The sequence below is a fragment of the Mya arenaria genome, chromosome 6 (assembly GCF_026914265.1).
Source record: "Mya arenaria isolate MELC-2E11 chromosome 6, ASM2691426v1".
Taxonomy (NCBI): Eukaryota; Metazoa; Mollusca; class Bivalvia; order Myida; family Myidae; genus Mya; species Mya arenaria.
Genome location: NC_069127.1, coordinates 47,608,976 through 47,623,493, shown reverse-complemented (window position 1 = coordinate 47,623,493; position 14,518 = coordinate 47,608,976). Strand labels below are relative to the sequence as shown.

Here is a 14,518-nt window from a genome sequence, read left to right as displayed (position 1 = left end):
CGGGCATGGAGCGGAGATAACTGCAAATGCTCATTTTGCATATAAGAATGCTGTCATATATCATGCTGTAAAATGTCTTAATCAAAGATATGTTGGATGGGACCTAGCGAGCTTAGACTGCCTAGGCAGCTGGTCTCTTTCAATGTGTCTTTGATTTAAATAATGTTAATTAATTGTGACTTCTTTTGTTTTATTTCCATGCTAAATGCATTGTCGTTTTACCTTGTGATTAGTATTTTCGATTAACTTATGCTTTAAATTATGCTAATTTACCTACATTTTATATATAGCCTAATGTCTATCAACTGCCAAATATGTTTTTGTGATTTTATTATAAGAATTATTTATTTGTTTCAAGTGTACATGCTGTACTGAATATTATTATTTGCATGCACTGATGTGTGTGATATATTAGTTACATAAATTATGCTTTTTTATTATGTCGGTCAAATAAATAAATATTGACTTGACTTGACTTGACTTGACTTGCCCTGCCCTTCAAATGCCGAACGCCAGGCAATGGAGCTACTTTTAACGTCTTTCGGTATGACGCGGCAAGGGATCGAACCCACGACCTCCCGCTACGTAGGCCTACGCTTAACCACTAGGCCACTGAGACGGTTATTGCACATAGTTTTATTCTAAATATTTTAATAATTATATATTGTTTATGTTTTTCACTTTGGCAGATTATTTGTCATTTTTTTAAACTTTTATCAGATCCAATTTCAACTACAGTCCTGACGTTTGGCATTTTTGTAGCAAGACCAACACAGAATAATTGGAAAAGATTCATTACAGAGCTTTAAAAATGTTTTTAATGATTACACCTCAACTTACGAAAATCTTTTTCATATAGTTCAATTGCCAAAATTACATTTGAGCAGGGTAAGATAGATTGCTATTGAAACTTACAAAGGTCTGTACTGTATGGTATCTCACCAGAATATGTTCGAAACCTGGCCTCTTTTAAGACATGTTATTTTAATCTGAGATAAGAAAACTGTGCAGATATTCCATCAGTAAGAACAACTAATTATGGAAAAAACTCTTTCCGCTTTGAGGCCACTTATGATATATTTAATATTTTAGAAAATTAATAAAATGCATAAAATCTAATATTGCGGAAAAATGGCGGACAAAATGGCCGCCGCTGATAAGATAATAGCAACATACATTGGAATTTCATGTAAAATAAATAACTCTGACGACTAAATAAGTATAAGAAAGTATATATGTACTGATTGGTTATGACACACAGAATACATTTGAAAAATAAATACATGCAAAAATCCAATATGGTGGACAAAATGGCTGCCGCTACATTAGAAAATACATAACATATTTACACATACACTTTTGTACACTATGAAGTTCAAAACATTGAAAATTGATCAATGAGTATTTATTTCATAGTTAGATATGGTGTATGTGTGTGTGTGTGTGTGTGTGTGTGTGCGTGTGTGCGTATGTGCGTGCGTGCATGCGTGCGTGCGTGCGTGTGTGTGTGAATAGTAGTGAAAGAAAATACATTTTTGTAGCAAATATGGGTGCATTTATCAGGCAGGAGTTGAAAATGAATGGTGTTCATTGTTTTATTATTTTCAAGTTTCATTTATGTTTTATGTATGTTTTAAGAGCCTTTATAAGAAGTAAACTAATCATGTAGTCCCCTTAATGTTTAAAAAGTATTTCCATTTTAAAATATGTACCAATTAATGAAGTTAAACTGGTAATATTTGATAACTAACTAAAGACATAGGTCAAATACATGATATATACAAGTGTGTAAATGTTAATTCACATCAACTGATTGCATGTTAAGCATTTCAGGATTAATGAACAGTAGCAGAACACATGCGCACAAAATGTAACATCTTCAGTAAAAAACTAAATAACAATTTAGATGACATGTTTAAATGTCCATAGCAGAATAGTTCTAAGAACTAAGCTCGTCATATTCATATTTAGGCTGATATGAAGAATTTTATCCATTTGCGTTTGCAAGTTTTAGGATTTCACCATTAAACCATTCAATCTCATTTGAATCAGGAATCATGATTTTTTGTTTCATATGGTCTTTCTAAAGAACAAATGAGGTCCATCTATGAACTTTGGAAGTAGATATTTCTGTTGTGGCAGTTTCAGTTTATGTCTAGATGATTTTATTTTTGTCTCAAGCAAATTATTTTCTTCTCTTACATTTTCCATCGCACAGTCTATAGCTGTGTATGTTACAGTTTGGTTTTCTTTGGGTTCTTGATTTTCAAGGGTTGCATTTATAGTAAGAATAGTTTTCAAATTTTCTTCCAGCTGGTCAACTGAAAGTTTAGTTCCTTTAAACTGTTTTTGGAAAAGCTCGATATTTTGTGTATACTCTTTTCCTTGCTTCTTTATCTTTCTATCTTGTTTTCCTTTTATTTCTTTCAGCTTCTCAGACAACAGTTTGTTTCTTCTCTCTTTGATCTTTAACTGCATCTGTGCAGTGTCTTTTCTGGCTTGTTCAATTATTTCTCCCCGTTCTGCCTTTGTTTTATCTGCAATCCATGCTGAAGTTTCATTGTTGGTCCACATGATTATGCTTTTAATGCATACAATTGATGCAGCAATAGCATGAGGATTTGTTATTGTGACAGCTGCCGCTCTATGTCGTTCATTATTGCCTGGGCTGTAATAGTTGCCACATTTTAGTTGGTATTTCACTTGTCGTTCAAGAATAAGGAGCATGCGCCCTGTGGCTAGCTCTAGTATCATTTGAGTGTATGTCTCAATCGTTGCATTTTTGAATTCAAAGAGTGAATGGTACACTTCACCTTTTGCCAGCATTTCATCTGGGAACAATGTTTCTCCTTCAAGCAGTGCAGATGAGTCTTTTGAATATTCTTCTAACTTCAGTTGAATGATCTCTAATAAAGGATTGAGGTCTAAGATGTTACTTTTGCGATCAATTTCTCTCTATAAGGGCCATGTTATCAGTTTGTCTATAATTCCTAGTGCTCCAACACTGCTCAAAAGACTTGTCCCTGAATGTCACTCTTCAGCAGGTCATTCGGATCCGAGAGACTATCCAAAACAACATTTTTATCATTTTTATGATGGTATATCCTTCCGGCAGCACAAAACAAGTGATTGTACCTATATCCTCGAAGGTGACCAATTGAATTATTTTGTCTTTATTCCTGGGGTATGCTTGGAAATGTTTTCCTGTCACCGATTTTTCACAGCCATGCATAGTCAGTGCTTTGCTTATTGTTCTAACAAGCCTGGCCTCTCCACTTTCAGACCATCCCAAGCACACATTTTTTTCAAAGACACTCAAACATTTGTCAACCTCGTTGTCCATATTTACGAACACAGGCATTTTACAAAAATAATTCGACAATTTGCACAATTTTGCTTTCGTATCATGTGAGAATGTGTCTTAATTTTCAACAATGTCTTGTATCAAAAACTCTCTCAATTCCTGTAGTTGTTTATTGCAGATTGACGCCACCTTGGTCAGACATTGTTGCAACAATTGTATTGCAACTAATTGTCACTTTGGTTATGTTTGTTTGCATTTGGTAGTTCAGACAGGTTATCGTGAAATGTTTCAAACAATGTTTTTGAGTCTCCTCCAGCAACTTCTGACAAACCTTGGCTGTATGTTATTTTATATGATGTTGTAATCTGGAATGATTGGAAATGACGATGGATATTTGTTGTAACATCTTGATGTAAGCAATTTCCCATGACTGTTGAAGCATCACCACCCGCATTCACCATAGCCTCTGTAACCTGAAACTGTGCCATCCATTTTGCTTCAATTCTGAGACGTGATAGGACACCAGTACTAGGAAGTTTACTAACCGAGTCTTCCCTGTCAAACTTTGCATAAATGTTTTTATTAAAGCATTAACCTTTTTCTGGCTCACTCCAAATTCATAATTTTCTGACGGACTTCTGATGTGTTTTGGCCATTATACAAGCTCATTATTTTATTATCGTTCAAAACTTCATTAATCACTTCGAGTTCAACAATTTGATGTTGTATACAAAGTTGAAAACCCTTCTTTACCTATGTTGTATGCGTTTAATAACGACCCGTTACAATGTACCAGATACAATAAACCTTACACAGCCATGTGCTTGTGCAAGTTTAGGCCTGAAGGAGTATTTTCAGTCTAGTGTTTGTTGAGGCAGATGATGTGAACAGAAAGGGGAGGTTACAATGCGTGGAGCTTACCGGGCAGCCCACTATTCGTTGCGGTACGTTTTAACTAAAACTGTAGATACTCTTCAGTGTAAACTTGAAATTATTGCGGGAAAATGAGCACCACAGGATCGGTATCAAAGGTATAATACTAATTGCAGTGCCGTAGCTACACTGAGGCACACCGAGGCACCTGCCTCGTTGATTTGTTTTGGCGTATAACAATTTCTACAGCTCTAAAATATTTTTTTTCGATTTATTTCATTTGCCTCAATGTACACAAACCATCGACCAAAGTTACTCCAGAATGCAGGAAATCGGTTCTTAAAAAATCCGGGGGGGGGGGCGGTCTGGGGTTGACCTTCACTCCTTAGCCCGATTAAACTTGTTAAACTCATGCCGTTTATTGCTGTCTCAGTGCCACCATTAAATTTAATCTGGGAGACAAATTGTGCATGGTGTGGCGCTCTTAAGTTTAAACCCACTGAACTAATCGGATGGCTGGTTGTTTATACCCACACACTAGTACTATATTATTCAACCTCAATGATAATAAATAAAGTCAATTATTTGTAGTTTTATTCAGTTTATTGTATGACGGTACCGGAACATTAAAACAAGCTAATTATCAACCTCCTGTGCGGCACATGTAAAATGTGTTGATTATTAACCTAGCTACAATAATGAGCGATCAGGGATCATTTTTTTAAAAATATTTTGACATTTCTTATACATGTATCCCTGTATTGCTACAACTCTCTTCCATTTAACATCAGGCGAAATAATGTATAGTAATATTATGCATTGATGTTAAATAATAACGGCAAAATTGTTCAATATATACCCGACAGTGATCTAAACTGGATTGAATTTGTCATTAGAGTCGTTATTTTCAAATGAATATATTCTGGGTCACGAATACCCTTTTATACACAACCTGTCAGATTTGTCCCAGATTTACAGATATCGGAATACTTGATAAACAATGGAAACAATATAAGTGTTTTATGATATCTGAATACGTTTTTTGGCATAATGACATAAATAAATATGTGTTTACATAGGCTTTAATATTTTCGTAGAAATTTGAATTTATAATGGAGATAATTTCAAAATTGTGGCCACGAGGATTCTCTGTGCAGGGATCGTTTGCTACTTTTTGCTGGGATGGTGGACGTCACGAGTATGCCATAGTAAAGAAAAATCCACAAAAGACTTGTTAACGGCCATTTAGGTGGACTAATAATTAACCGTGTGTGTTTGAGTGTTGCCACTTGATTTTGTTTCTTTGATCAAATATTTAATCGCTTTTTTAATCAAACAACCCTACTATGTTTTCACAGTTTGCAAAAACACATTAAATAACTCCACTATTTAATATCCTTTATGTGAGTGCATCTTTATTTATGACCCTGAAATTAATTGACATGCGTATCTGCCCTAATTGACATAGTGTCCCATTGTAGTGTCATAAACTGCATGACGTAGATGAACATAACACAATATCGGCGCATGGTGAATTTGGATCCCATTTTCGCTTTTTTTTTTTTTTTTTTGAAAAACCATAAATTTAAGAACCCACAAAGTTGTCCTTTGTCAAAAAAGCAGGAAATTTTAAGCCCACGAATATAAATGATTTCACAGTAGTAAAGATATCTCTGTTTAAAGTCTTCATTTGAAGCAAAATATTGCAATCTGACGTGGCATTTATGAAGTAATTTATCACGTGGTATACCCACACACTGTATGTACTCACTTTGCAAATATTTAAAGGGAATTTATTCTTTGATCAAATTACAACAACAGCCAATCAAATACATTCATAAATGATATTTAATGAAATCACAAGGTCCCCCAAATGCTTGGGACCAGGCATAACAAAATCAACTATGGAAAAAAATGGCTTTTTATTTCTTATATTATAATTATGTTGTAGTGTTATTGGGTTTAATTTATTCATCACAATTGTCATTAATGTTGGAGGCATGATAAATATATATAAATTAGGGATGGCAATGAGTAGTAAATTAGGTACTCGAGTAATACTCGGGTAATCTTCCAATCAAGTAGTCATGGTAATACTGGTCATTTCCATCTATGTTTTTAATCCTAAAATAAGTGTCCATGTCTGTACAACATCAGAAAGATTGATAAAAAGTGAAACAAAATGTTATTTTATTCATTTAATTTTTGGCTTGTCCTTTTTATTTCATTTTACATATAAACTTACCACAAATTACTACAAATACACGGCCTCTAAACGCCAGCTACGCCACTTAACGGTGCAAAAAATGAGCTGTCGACACTTCCGTGGTGGAGCTGTGCCCTATGTTTACATGAACACACAGGAGTATGGTTTGTATTTTATTTGATAATTTTATTTCACAGACACATTTCGAAAATCGGGTGAAGTGGTGGAGCTGGCATTTAGAGGCCCTGAAATATAGTGCATTTGAAATAAAAAAATAATACAGATAAGTATCATGTCATGAAGTCAGCAGATGATAAACTGAGAAAAAAACATGCTAGGCAGAAGCTCCACGTCTTTAAAAAACTTGGTCATCTTCTGGGGCTCCTCTGGCTGCTTTGTTGAAGTTGTTTCAGATTCATGTTTTAATCAGTTGCAGATGAGCATGCTTTCAGTGCCATCATTTTCTGTTAACTCTACACTGCACAGCGTTCATTTATTTGCCGGGCTGCCAAAAACAAAAAATAATAACGCTATGAAATACTTTTTCATATTGGAATATTTTTATTAACCTCATTTATGTGGATAATTCTCCAATAGAGATATCCATATAGTGATGATCATTGCAAAAATATGTCCATTAACCAATCAATGTTATAATTTGCGTGTCAACATGTATTATTTGGTTAACAATAGAATCAAGTGGGAGTTGTACCGCTATCCAAACTTCGCTAATTGATATCAGAGCAAATTGTGGCCCTTACTTGACAGTTGATGTAATCTCACAACTGCAGACATATGTCAATAAATTTGAAAGGGTCAATAATGTAGCGGGGATGAGAGGGTCTGTACAGTGTGTTTTGTTGGTCATGCTCCAGTATTGTTACATCATATGTTGTCTGCATATCATGCATTTGGTGAAATTTAAAACAAGTATGTTACTGTTTTTTAGCTCTACTGGCCAAAGGCCAGAAGAGCTTATGCGATGGTAACGTGTACGTAGTATGTGCATCCGTGCGTTCGTGCGTCCGTGCATCTGTAAACAATTGCTTGTGAACACGATACAGTATTCAGTTTTGATTGTATCTCGATGAAACTTGTACAGTATCTAGATATCCATTAGAGCAGGGTTCCTTTCGAAAACCAGCCAGATCCGCCCATGCATGCCTAGATTATGGCCCTTGATAGTATAAAAAAATGCTATTGTATAAACAATTGGTTGTGAACACGATACAGTCTTCAGTTTTGATTGTATCTCGATGAAACTTGTACAGTATCTAGATATCCATTAGAGCTCGGTTCCTTTCAAAAACCAGCCAGATCCGCCCATGAATGCCTAGATTATGGGCCATGAAAGTTTTAAAGAAATGCTTTCTATTTTTAGCCAGATCTGCATGAGTGAATTCTATTTTTAGCCAAGTTTACATGTACATGTAAATTCAAGTTAAGGGAGACAATTTGCAAGTCTAAGATTTTGAGAGACAATTTGCTTTTTGCTTCTGCAGTTGATTTTGTGAATTACTCTGCCTTGTTCTTGTTGAAAGCCCAAAGGCCTTTTTTTAGCTTTAAGTTCTGTAGTTTGCGCATTCATCTTAACAAAATTGGTTGCGAATGTTTAGTTATGCACCTGGTGTCATTTCTGGCCACACCCAGGGTTCACAGGTTTGGTAAACATAAATCTGGAAAGGTTTGAAAATCTTTTTGTGTGTTCGTGCATCCATTTCAGCACAATTGATTGTGAATGTTTGTTCAAATTGATCAATGTTGTCCTAGGATGCCCTTGACTTTGAACACAAAAAGTTTGTCTGTTTGATGACTAAAGTATCTTTGGGCGTACAGTCTTAAACTTGGTAGGAGGGTATGGCATTAATTGTAGATGATCCTTATTAATTTCAGAGTCAGCAGGTTATAGTATGTAGATCCTTCTTAGAAATTTCTTTTGATGTTCGGCCTGTTTCAACACTCTCTAAATTCACTATTGATACATTAATCAGCAAAAGTCTGTCCACACCAGTCTGTACGGAAGTCGTTATCACATTGTAGGACACGAGGTCCTGCAATACAGTCTACATTGCAGGACCAGACCAGTTTTTGCAGGTCGGGAAATTTTATGTACATTTCAGTCATTCTCGTAAACCAGAGTGATGGTGCTATCAAATCTCTAATGAATGAGATTGATTTAAATGAAAGTCAGGGCTTTCATCAGGTCTAAAACCCAAGAGTCAGTGACTCTTGAGGTCTGATTTTCAAGAGTCAAAATCAGATGTTTAAGATTCATTGTCAGTTTTATTACTAAATTCTGTGTCGTTCTTCATAAATAATTGTTCATATCTGTAATATGATGGCATTGCAAGGTACATTATTATCTATACTTTGTTTTATATTTTCCGTTTCGGAAACCTGAATAAAAAAAAATTACAATTTCCATTTTTTTTATTAAGATCAGTTGTATTATTTCTTTCAAATTAGAAAAAAATTATGGAATAAGAAAATTGATCAATAAAACTTTATAGAATACCTTGTTTTCTTATTTCCTTCTCAGTCTCTTCATTGGGTGGTATACAAATTCCAACCGTCAAAACTTGGAAAAATATGTTCTGACTCCTATGAAGGTATTATTTATTAATGCATGTTGAGTGAAAAAAGAATAATGCTTGTACTATTCGTTATGTAATCCTATGCATCCTTGTCAGAATCCTATATGCACCAGCAAGTGTTTTATTGCAACGACGTTTTTCTCACTTGTACTTTCAGTTTCACTTTGAAGTTTTTCATTTTTTTCCGGAATTGATTAATAGTAAACAAAAACATTCAACGTTCCTATTGTCAATATTGCTACATATTTGTTTTTAGTTTTCATCAATGGCATAACAATAAAACTATTTTGTTATAGAACTTTACTCTACACTGACGATTTTGGCAGTTCTTCTTTCGCTTTCATTAAAATTGACAGGAAGTAAATGTGCACCTGTTCCCCGCACTTTTTAGACCATGTGCTTCAAAGAATGTTATTTTTTTTGTTACACATTAATAACTAATACAAATATATTTTTGAATTTCAAATAAGACAAGATATAAAAAAAGAGAAAACAAATTTATCTTAGCTGTGTTGTTTTTCAAACCCTCGTAAAAAGCCGAGGATATCCATTAATTTGCATAATGGGCGGAGTTATCACATCATTGAGTTTGAGTTGGTAACCGGTCAGATTCAAGATCGATAATCACTTGTCACTTTTGCAGTTAATTGCTTTTGACTTTAATTGATTTAACAATTCTTTAGAGCTTGTGCTGTGGCTCCTTTCAAATGATGCCGACTCTTGCACTGATATACAAACAACAGACATTTCCGTATTTTGAAGATTTTGTATTTTATTCGATGCAACCCCCACTTTACAAAGTTGCAAAATTTATCGGATAAATACAATTACTAATAAAATGAAAGTCAAGGTCCCCCAATCTTGAAAAAGTCCTTGGAATGCTAAGAACAAAATTATCAGTAGATTTAATAAACATGTACTTGTTATCACCATCTTTGTATAACGTAAATGTAAAAATATATATCACATGACGCGTGTCATTCTGACACATTGAAAGAAACGTAACAACACGCTGTCCACCGTGTATGAAACACTAAACTAAATTGTGTATTTGTACTTAAATTACCATCTTTAAAGCTTTTTTCAAGCTCGATTACATTGAGTATCCAGTGTTTAAGTCATGTACTCTCTGCATTATTTAATACTTGGTGTGACCACCATTTGCTCGGATGACCGCCCTGCATCGGCTGCGCATGGACAAGACGTAATTTCGACAAGTGGCCTGAGAAATACGGTTCCACTCCTCCATGACAAAATGTCTCAGTTGCCTCAGATTCTGTGGAGCTCTTCTTCTGACAGCCTTACCGACTACATCCCAGATACGCTCAATCGGATTGAGGTCCGGTGAGCGGGATGGCGTTGGCAGAACATTTATCCTGTGAGCAGCTAGAACAGCCACTGTGCGACGCACTGTGTGGCAAGGTGCCCCATCCTGTAACAATCGCATGCCTCTATTATTCCGTATATGAGGAATGCAAACGGAAAGCAATAATCTCATTAATGTACCTGTCAGCATTTAAATTACCGTGAATTCTGACGGCAACAGTTTTTGTGTTCATTGACATCCCTCCCCAAATCATTACAGAACCCCCCGCCAAATGGTGTCTTTCCGACTATACAGCTATCTCTGAATCGTTCATTTCTCATTCGGTAAATTCGTACATGACCATCTTTATCGTATAAATTAAAGCGTGATTCATCATTAAATAATACAGCCACCCAGTCCGCTCTGGTCATCCGTAAGTGATGATGAGCCCAGCGTAAACGGGTTAGTTTGAGCTGATCAGTTAAGATAATCCCATGAAATGAAATGGGCGTCTGCAGCGTACACCATTTTCCCTCAAACTTTTACGCACAGTCTGGGCGCTGATAGGGCGACCAATCATTCCAACTGTTACCCTCGATGTATCAGTAGCTCGACGTCGCCTGTCTTGAAGGTGTGTATTGAGAATGTTTCTGTCCTGATTTCTTGTAGTAGCTCGTCCTCTTGGCTGGCGTGGCAGGTGTCGGACAAAGCCTGTCGTTCTGTATTTACGAAACAAACGTATTACTGATGTGCGGTGCACATTCAGCATTCTTGCAACCTAAAAATGAACGAAATTTGCAGGTTTCTGAAAATGGCCTAAGTTATATTTAATATCTTTTTTTAAAAAGTCTGATTGAAAACGAAATTATAATGACTGGCAAAAAATAAGTAAACGAACACTTACAACATTGTAACTTGCACCACCTTCAATTAGACCAATCGCTCCTGCTCTTTCTTGGTTTGACAGTTACGGCATTTCAAAAGTCTTTCCTAATAACTGATGCAAATGGTAATGTCCATGAATTTAACCGTTTATTTTTAGACTACTTAGAAAGTATATGTATTACTTACCAGTATTCACAAGTTTTACATGAGCAATTAAACAGTTATTTATCAGGTTTTTTGGGGGGAAAATAAATATAAAATCACATTAAGATATAATAATAACAGAGATTATAAAATCGAAATTTAATTTATTATAAATTTGCAAGAATACAGTTAATAATGTGGAGTACTGAATAGTTACTAAATTTGCGACTTCGAAAAAAGGGGTTTCGTTGGATAATTAATAAAATCTGTTATCTTTTAGACTTATTTTATTGTAAATTTTATATCAAACAATGTCCTCTGTAATAATTTCCTGAAAATATTAATCAGTTCCTTTCGGTAGTTTTAAAGTTATTGCGAAAATGCTACTAGTAGCGTTAGAAAAGTTGTTAAGTGTATACATGCGAATGTCGGGCTTCGCTTTTTATTACGGGCGGGAGCCGAGGTCCGGCATACAGACTGCCACACAAAGATTTCACTGTAAAATGGGCCAGAAAATATATTGTGTTGTGAAACCTACTTGTTTCAATTATTTCCTTTCAATAGATTTTGGCTTGGCACATATTTCTATATATTTTCTCATTTCAGGGGTGTTTTACATTCAAAGGAAAAAAGAGAAGAGTCAATGTGGGTGAGTTTAACTTTATTTAAACATAAAATGTTACCCTAAGTAAATGTTTTATGTTACAGAAATAATACTTTGGGAATTCAAGAGGAAAACATTTGTGTGTATTTTAGAAATATGCTGGTTGATTTACTTGTGTTTTAATTAAGCATGAATTCTTTATTGAGTTATCAACACAGCACTTAATAAATAAAAATATATGTGCATCATAAAGGAAAGAAACAATTGAGTGTATATGAGAACCCTTGTCTGTGTCTGTTTGAGCTTGGACACATTTCTAGTGTCAATGCCAGATAGTGCTAGAAGATTTATTTGGCATACCCAGAAAACTACAGTGGAAACTCACTAAACCGGATCTCCACAAAACCGGAATCCTCGGGATACCGGACTTTTTTCAGAGTCCCGGTTTTCCCCTTCTATTTTGAATGTAATCCCTACAAAACCGGAACCTCGGAATTCCGGATACCGGACAAAAAATCGAGAAAATTTGTTACTTGTCAACGTAATTTTACCTCACAAAACCGGACGTATATTTGTTCAAACATGTCAAAATGATGTTGTGCATTAGGAAATCACGTGTCACTTGGTCACTTTGTTTTGACAGCCGGTGCGTCGTTAAATATTGCACCTATGATGTTCTGTTAACTCAATAATCGATAATGATGATTGCGCTGTGGATTGACTGCCGCGCGATGATCAAACTTGTGAAAAGAAAATTGATTGAAACATTAATTTGTGTGTTGCAAAAAATAAAGAACTAGAAACGGTTATTAAGTGATCATTTTGGAGGGTTGTTTTATCTAAAGACTTCTATGATTGAATCAAATACGAGCGGTGCGTTAATTAAACTATCAAACATACTTAACAAGCATTAAATTACGCGAGTTGTTTTATTTTAAGACTTGGAAAAAAAAGATGATTATAAAATTGCAGAAATGTTTAATTATGTTTATCACTTTTGTATTTGCTTTAATCATGTCTCAACCTCCGTCTAAACGTCAACTTCCCTTTAGGTTAACTCAGTTAATATTTTGAGTAAACTTACTCCGTACATCAAATCCTCACTAAACCGGAATCCTCACTAAACCGGAAATTTTGCCCAGTCCGGACCTTGTTCGGTTTAGTGAGTTTCCACTGTAGTTGCTTATGAAAATGTGAAGTTGAAAAATATGTTTTTGGCTATGTGAAACTTCAGAAGATTACCTACCAAGGGCACAGAACAAGGACATAGAGTCGTGCCAAGCAAGGTTTCATGAACTGTGGGAGGAGATGGACACACAAATGCAGGTGCACGTCATAAAATTTATGCATTGTCATAATTAACAGGGTTTGACACTAATAATCAGATTCTGAGACTCTTAAATACCGGTCTGGTGTGTACCCTATTTAGGTTAGCATGTTTAACATCATAAAATACAGGCCAAGTTTGGCTCTCCACTAATTTTTTATAAACTTATGATTCCTTTTTAACTTAAATTTCCCAGAAATGTGCTTTATGGATAATAACTTGCGAAAGCGTTGAGATTTGTATATAATTTTTGAAACACATGTCTAACATAAAATACAGATCAAGTTCAACTTTGGTGTCAAACCACCAAATTTGGACAAAGTTATGGATCCTTTTTAGCCTGATTTTTCATTGGAAATAGAATGGCTAAACTCATGTAGGCATTAACAATTCTGCCTTTAAGTTTTTATTCCATGTCATAGAGTCAATTCTTTTTATCCAATTGTTATGAAATTTTGTCAGATTACTTTTCTACATGTTGTCTTAAACATTTGTGAATACAACTATGTCACCTCAGGGTAAAAACAAGGTCCCTTGGTTAAGGGAAACATTCTTCCTATGTCATAAATGAATTTTTATATCCAATTGTTATATAAATGAAAATTTGTCTTGGATATTTGTGAATATGGTTCACATCAGGTCAAAAACTAGGTCACTAGGTAAAATCTAAGAAAATATTTGTCCATTTTTAGCTCGACTATTCGAAGAATAGGTGGGCTATACTACTCGCCCCGGCGTCGGTTTCCTATTAAAGTTTTAGGGCAAGTTGGGATTTTCACTTATAAGTCCAAAACCATTCATTCAATTGACTTAACACTTCACACAGTTGTTCAGGGTCATCACATGATGAGGTTAGATAACTCCATATTATTCTTTACACAGATTATGGCCCCTGATTGACTATGGAACTTAGGTTAAAGTTTAAGGGCAAGTTGGAATATTTATTAATAACTTCTATATCCTTTGTTCAATTGACTTAATACTTCACACAGTTGTTAAGGACCATCACACAATGAGGTTACATAACTCCATATTATCGTAAATACAAGTTATGGCCCCTGATTGACTTAGGTTAAAAGTTTTAGGGCAGGTTGAAGTTTTAGGGCAAGTTGGGATTTTCACTTAAAACTCCAATACCATTCAATTGATTTAATACTTCACACAGATGTTCAGAGCCATCACAAAATGAGGTTAGATAACTTCATATTATCTTTTATACAAATTATGGCCCCTGATTAACTATGGAACTTAGGTTAAAGTTTTAGGGCAGGTTGG

General features: G+C 35.0%; 1 protein-coding gene across 3 annotated transcripts in view; it reads left to right on the top strand.

Annotated features, from left to right (window-relative positions):
• The first annotated feature begins 4,283 nt into the window (after positions 1 to 4,283).
• LOC128238564 (origin recognition complex subunit 3-like) overlaps positions 4,284 to 14,518 on the top strand; it is a 53,163-nt gene continuing 42,928 nt past the window's right edge. For 2 of the 3 annotated variants that reach the window (XM_052954614.1, XM_052954613.1), the window contains exons 1-3: positions 4,284 to 4,335; positions 11,919 to 11,961; positions 13,151 to 13,242. In XM_052954614.1, the coding sequence (XP_052810574.1) occupies positions 4,309 to 4,335; positions 11,919 to 11,961; positions 13,151 to 13,242 (162 nt within the window). In that variant the 5' untranslated portion in view covers positions 4,284 to 4,308. Of the gene's footprint in view, positions 4,336 to 11,918; positions 11,962 to 13,150; positions 13,243 to 14,518 lie in introns of those variants that run through there. The other variant, XM_052954615.1, reaches the window with a different exon arrangement.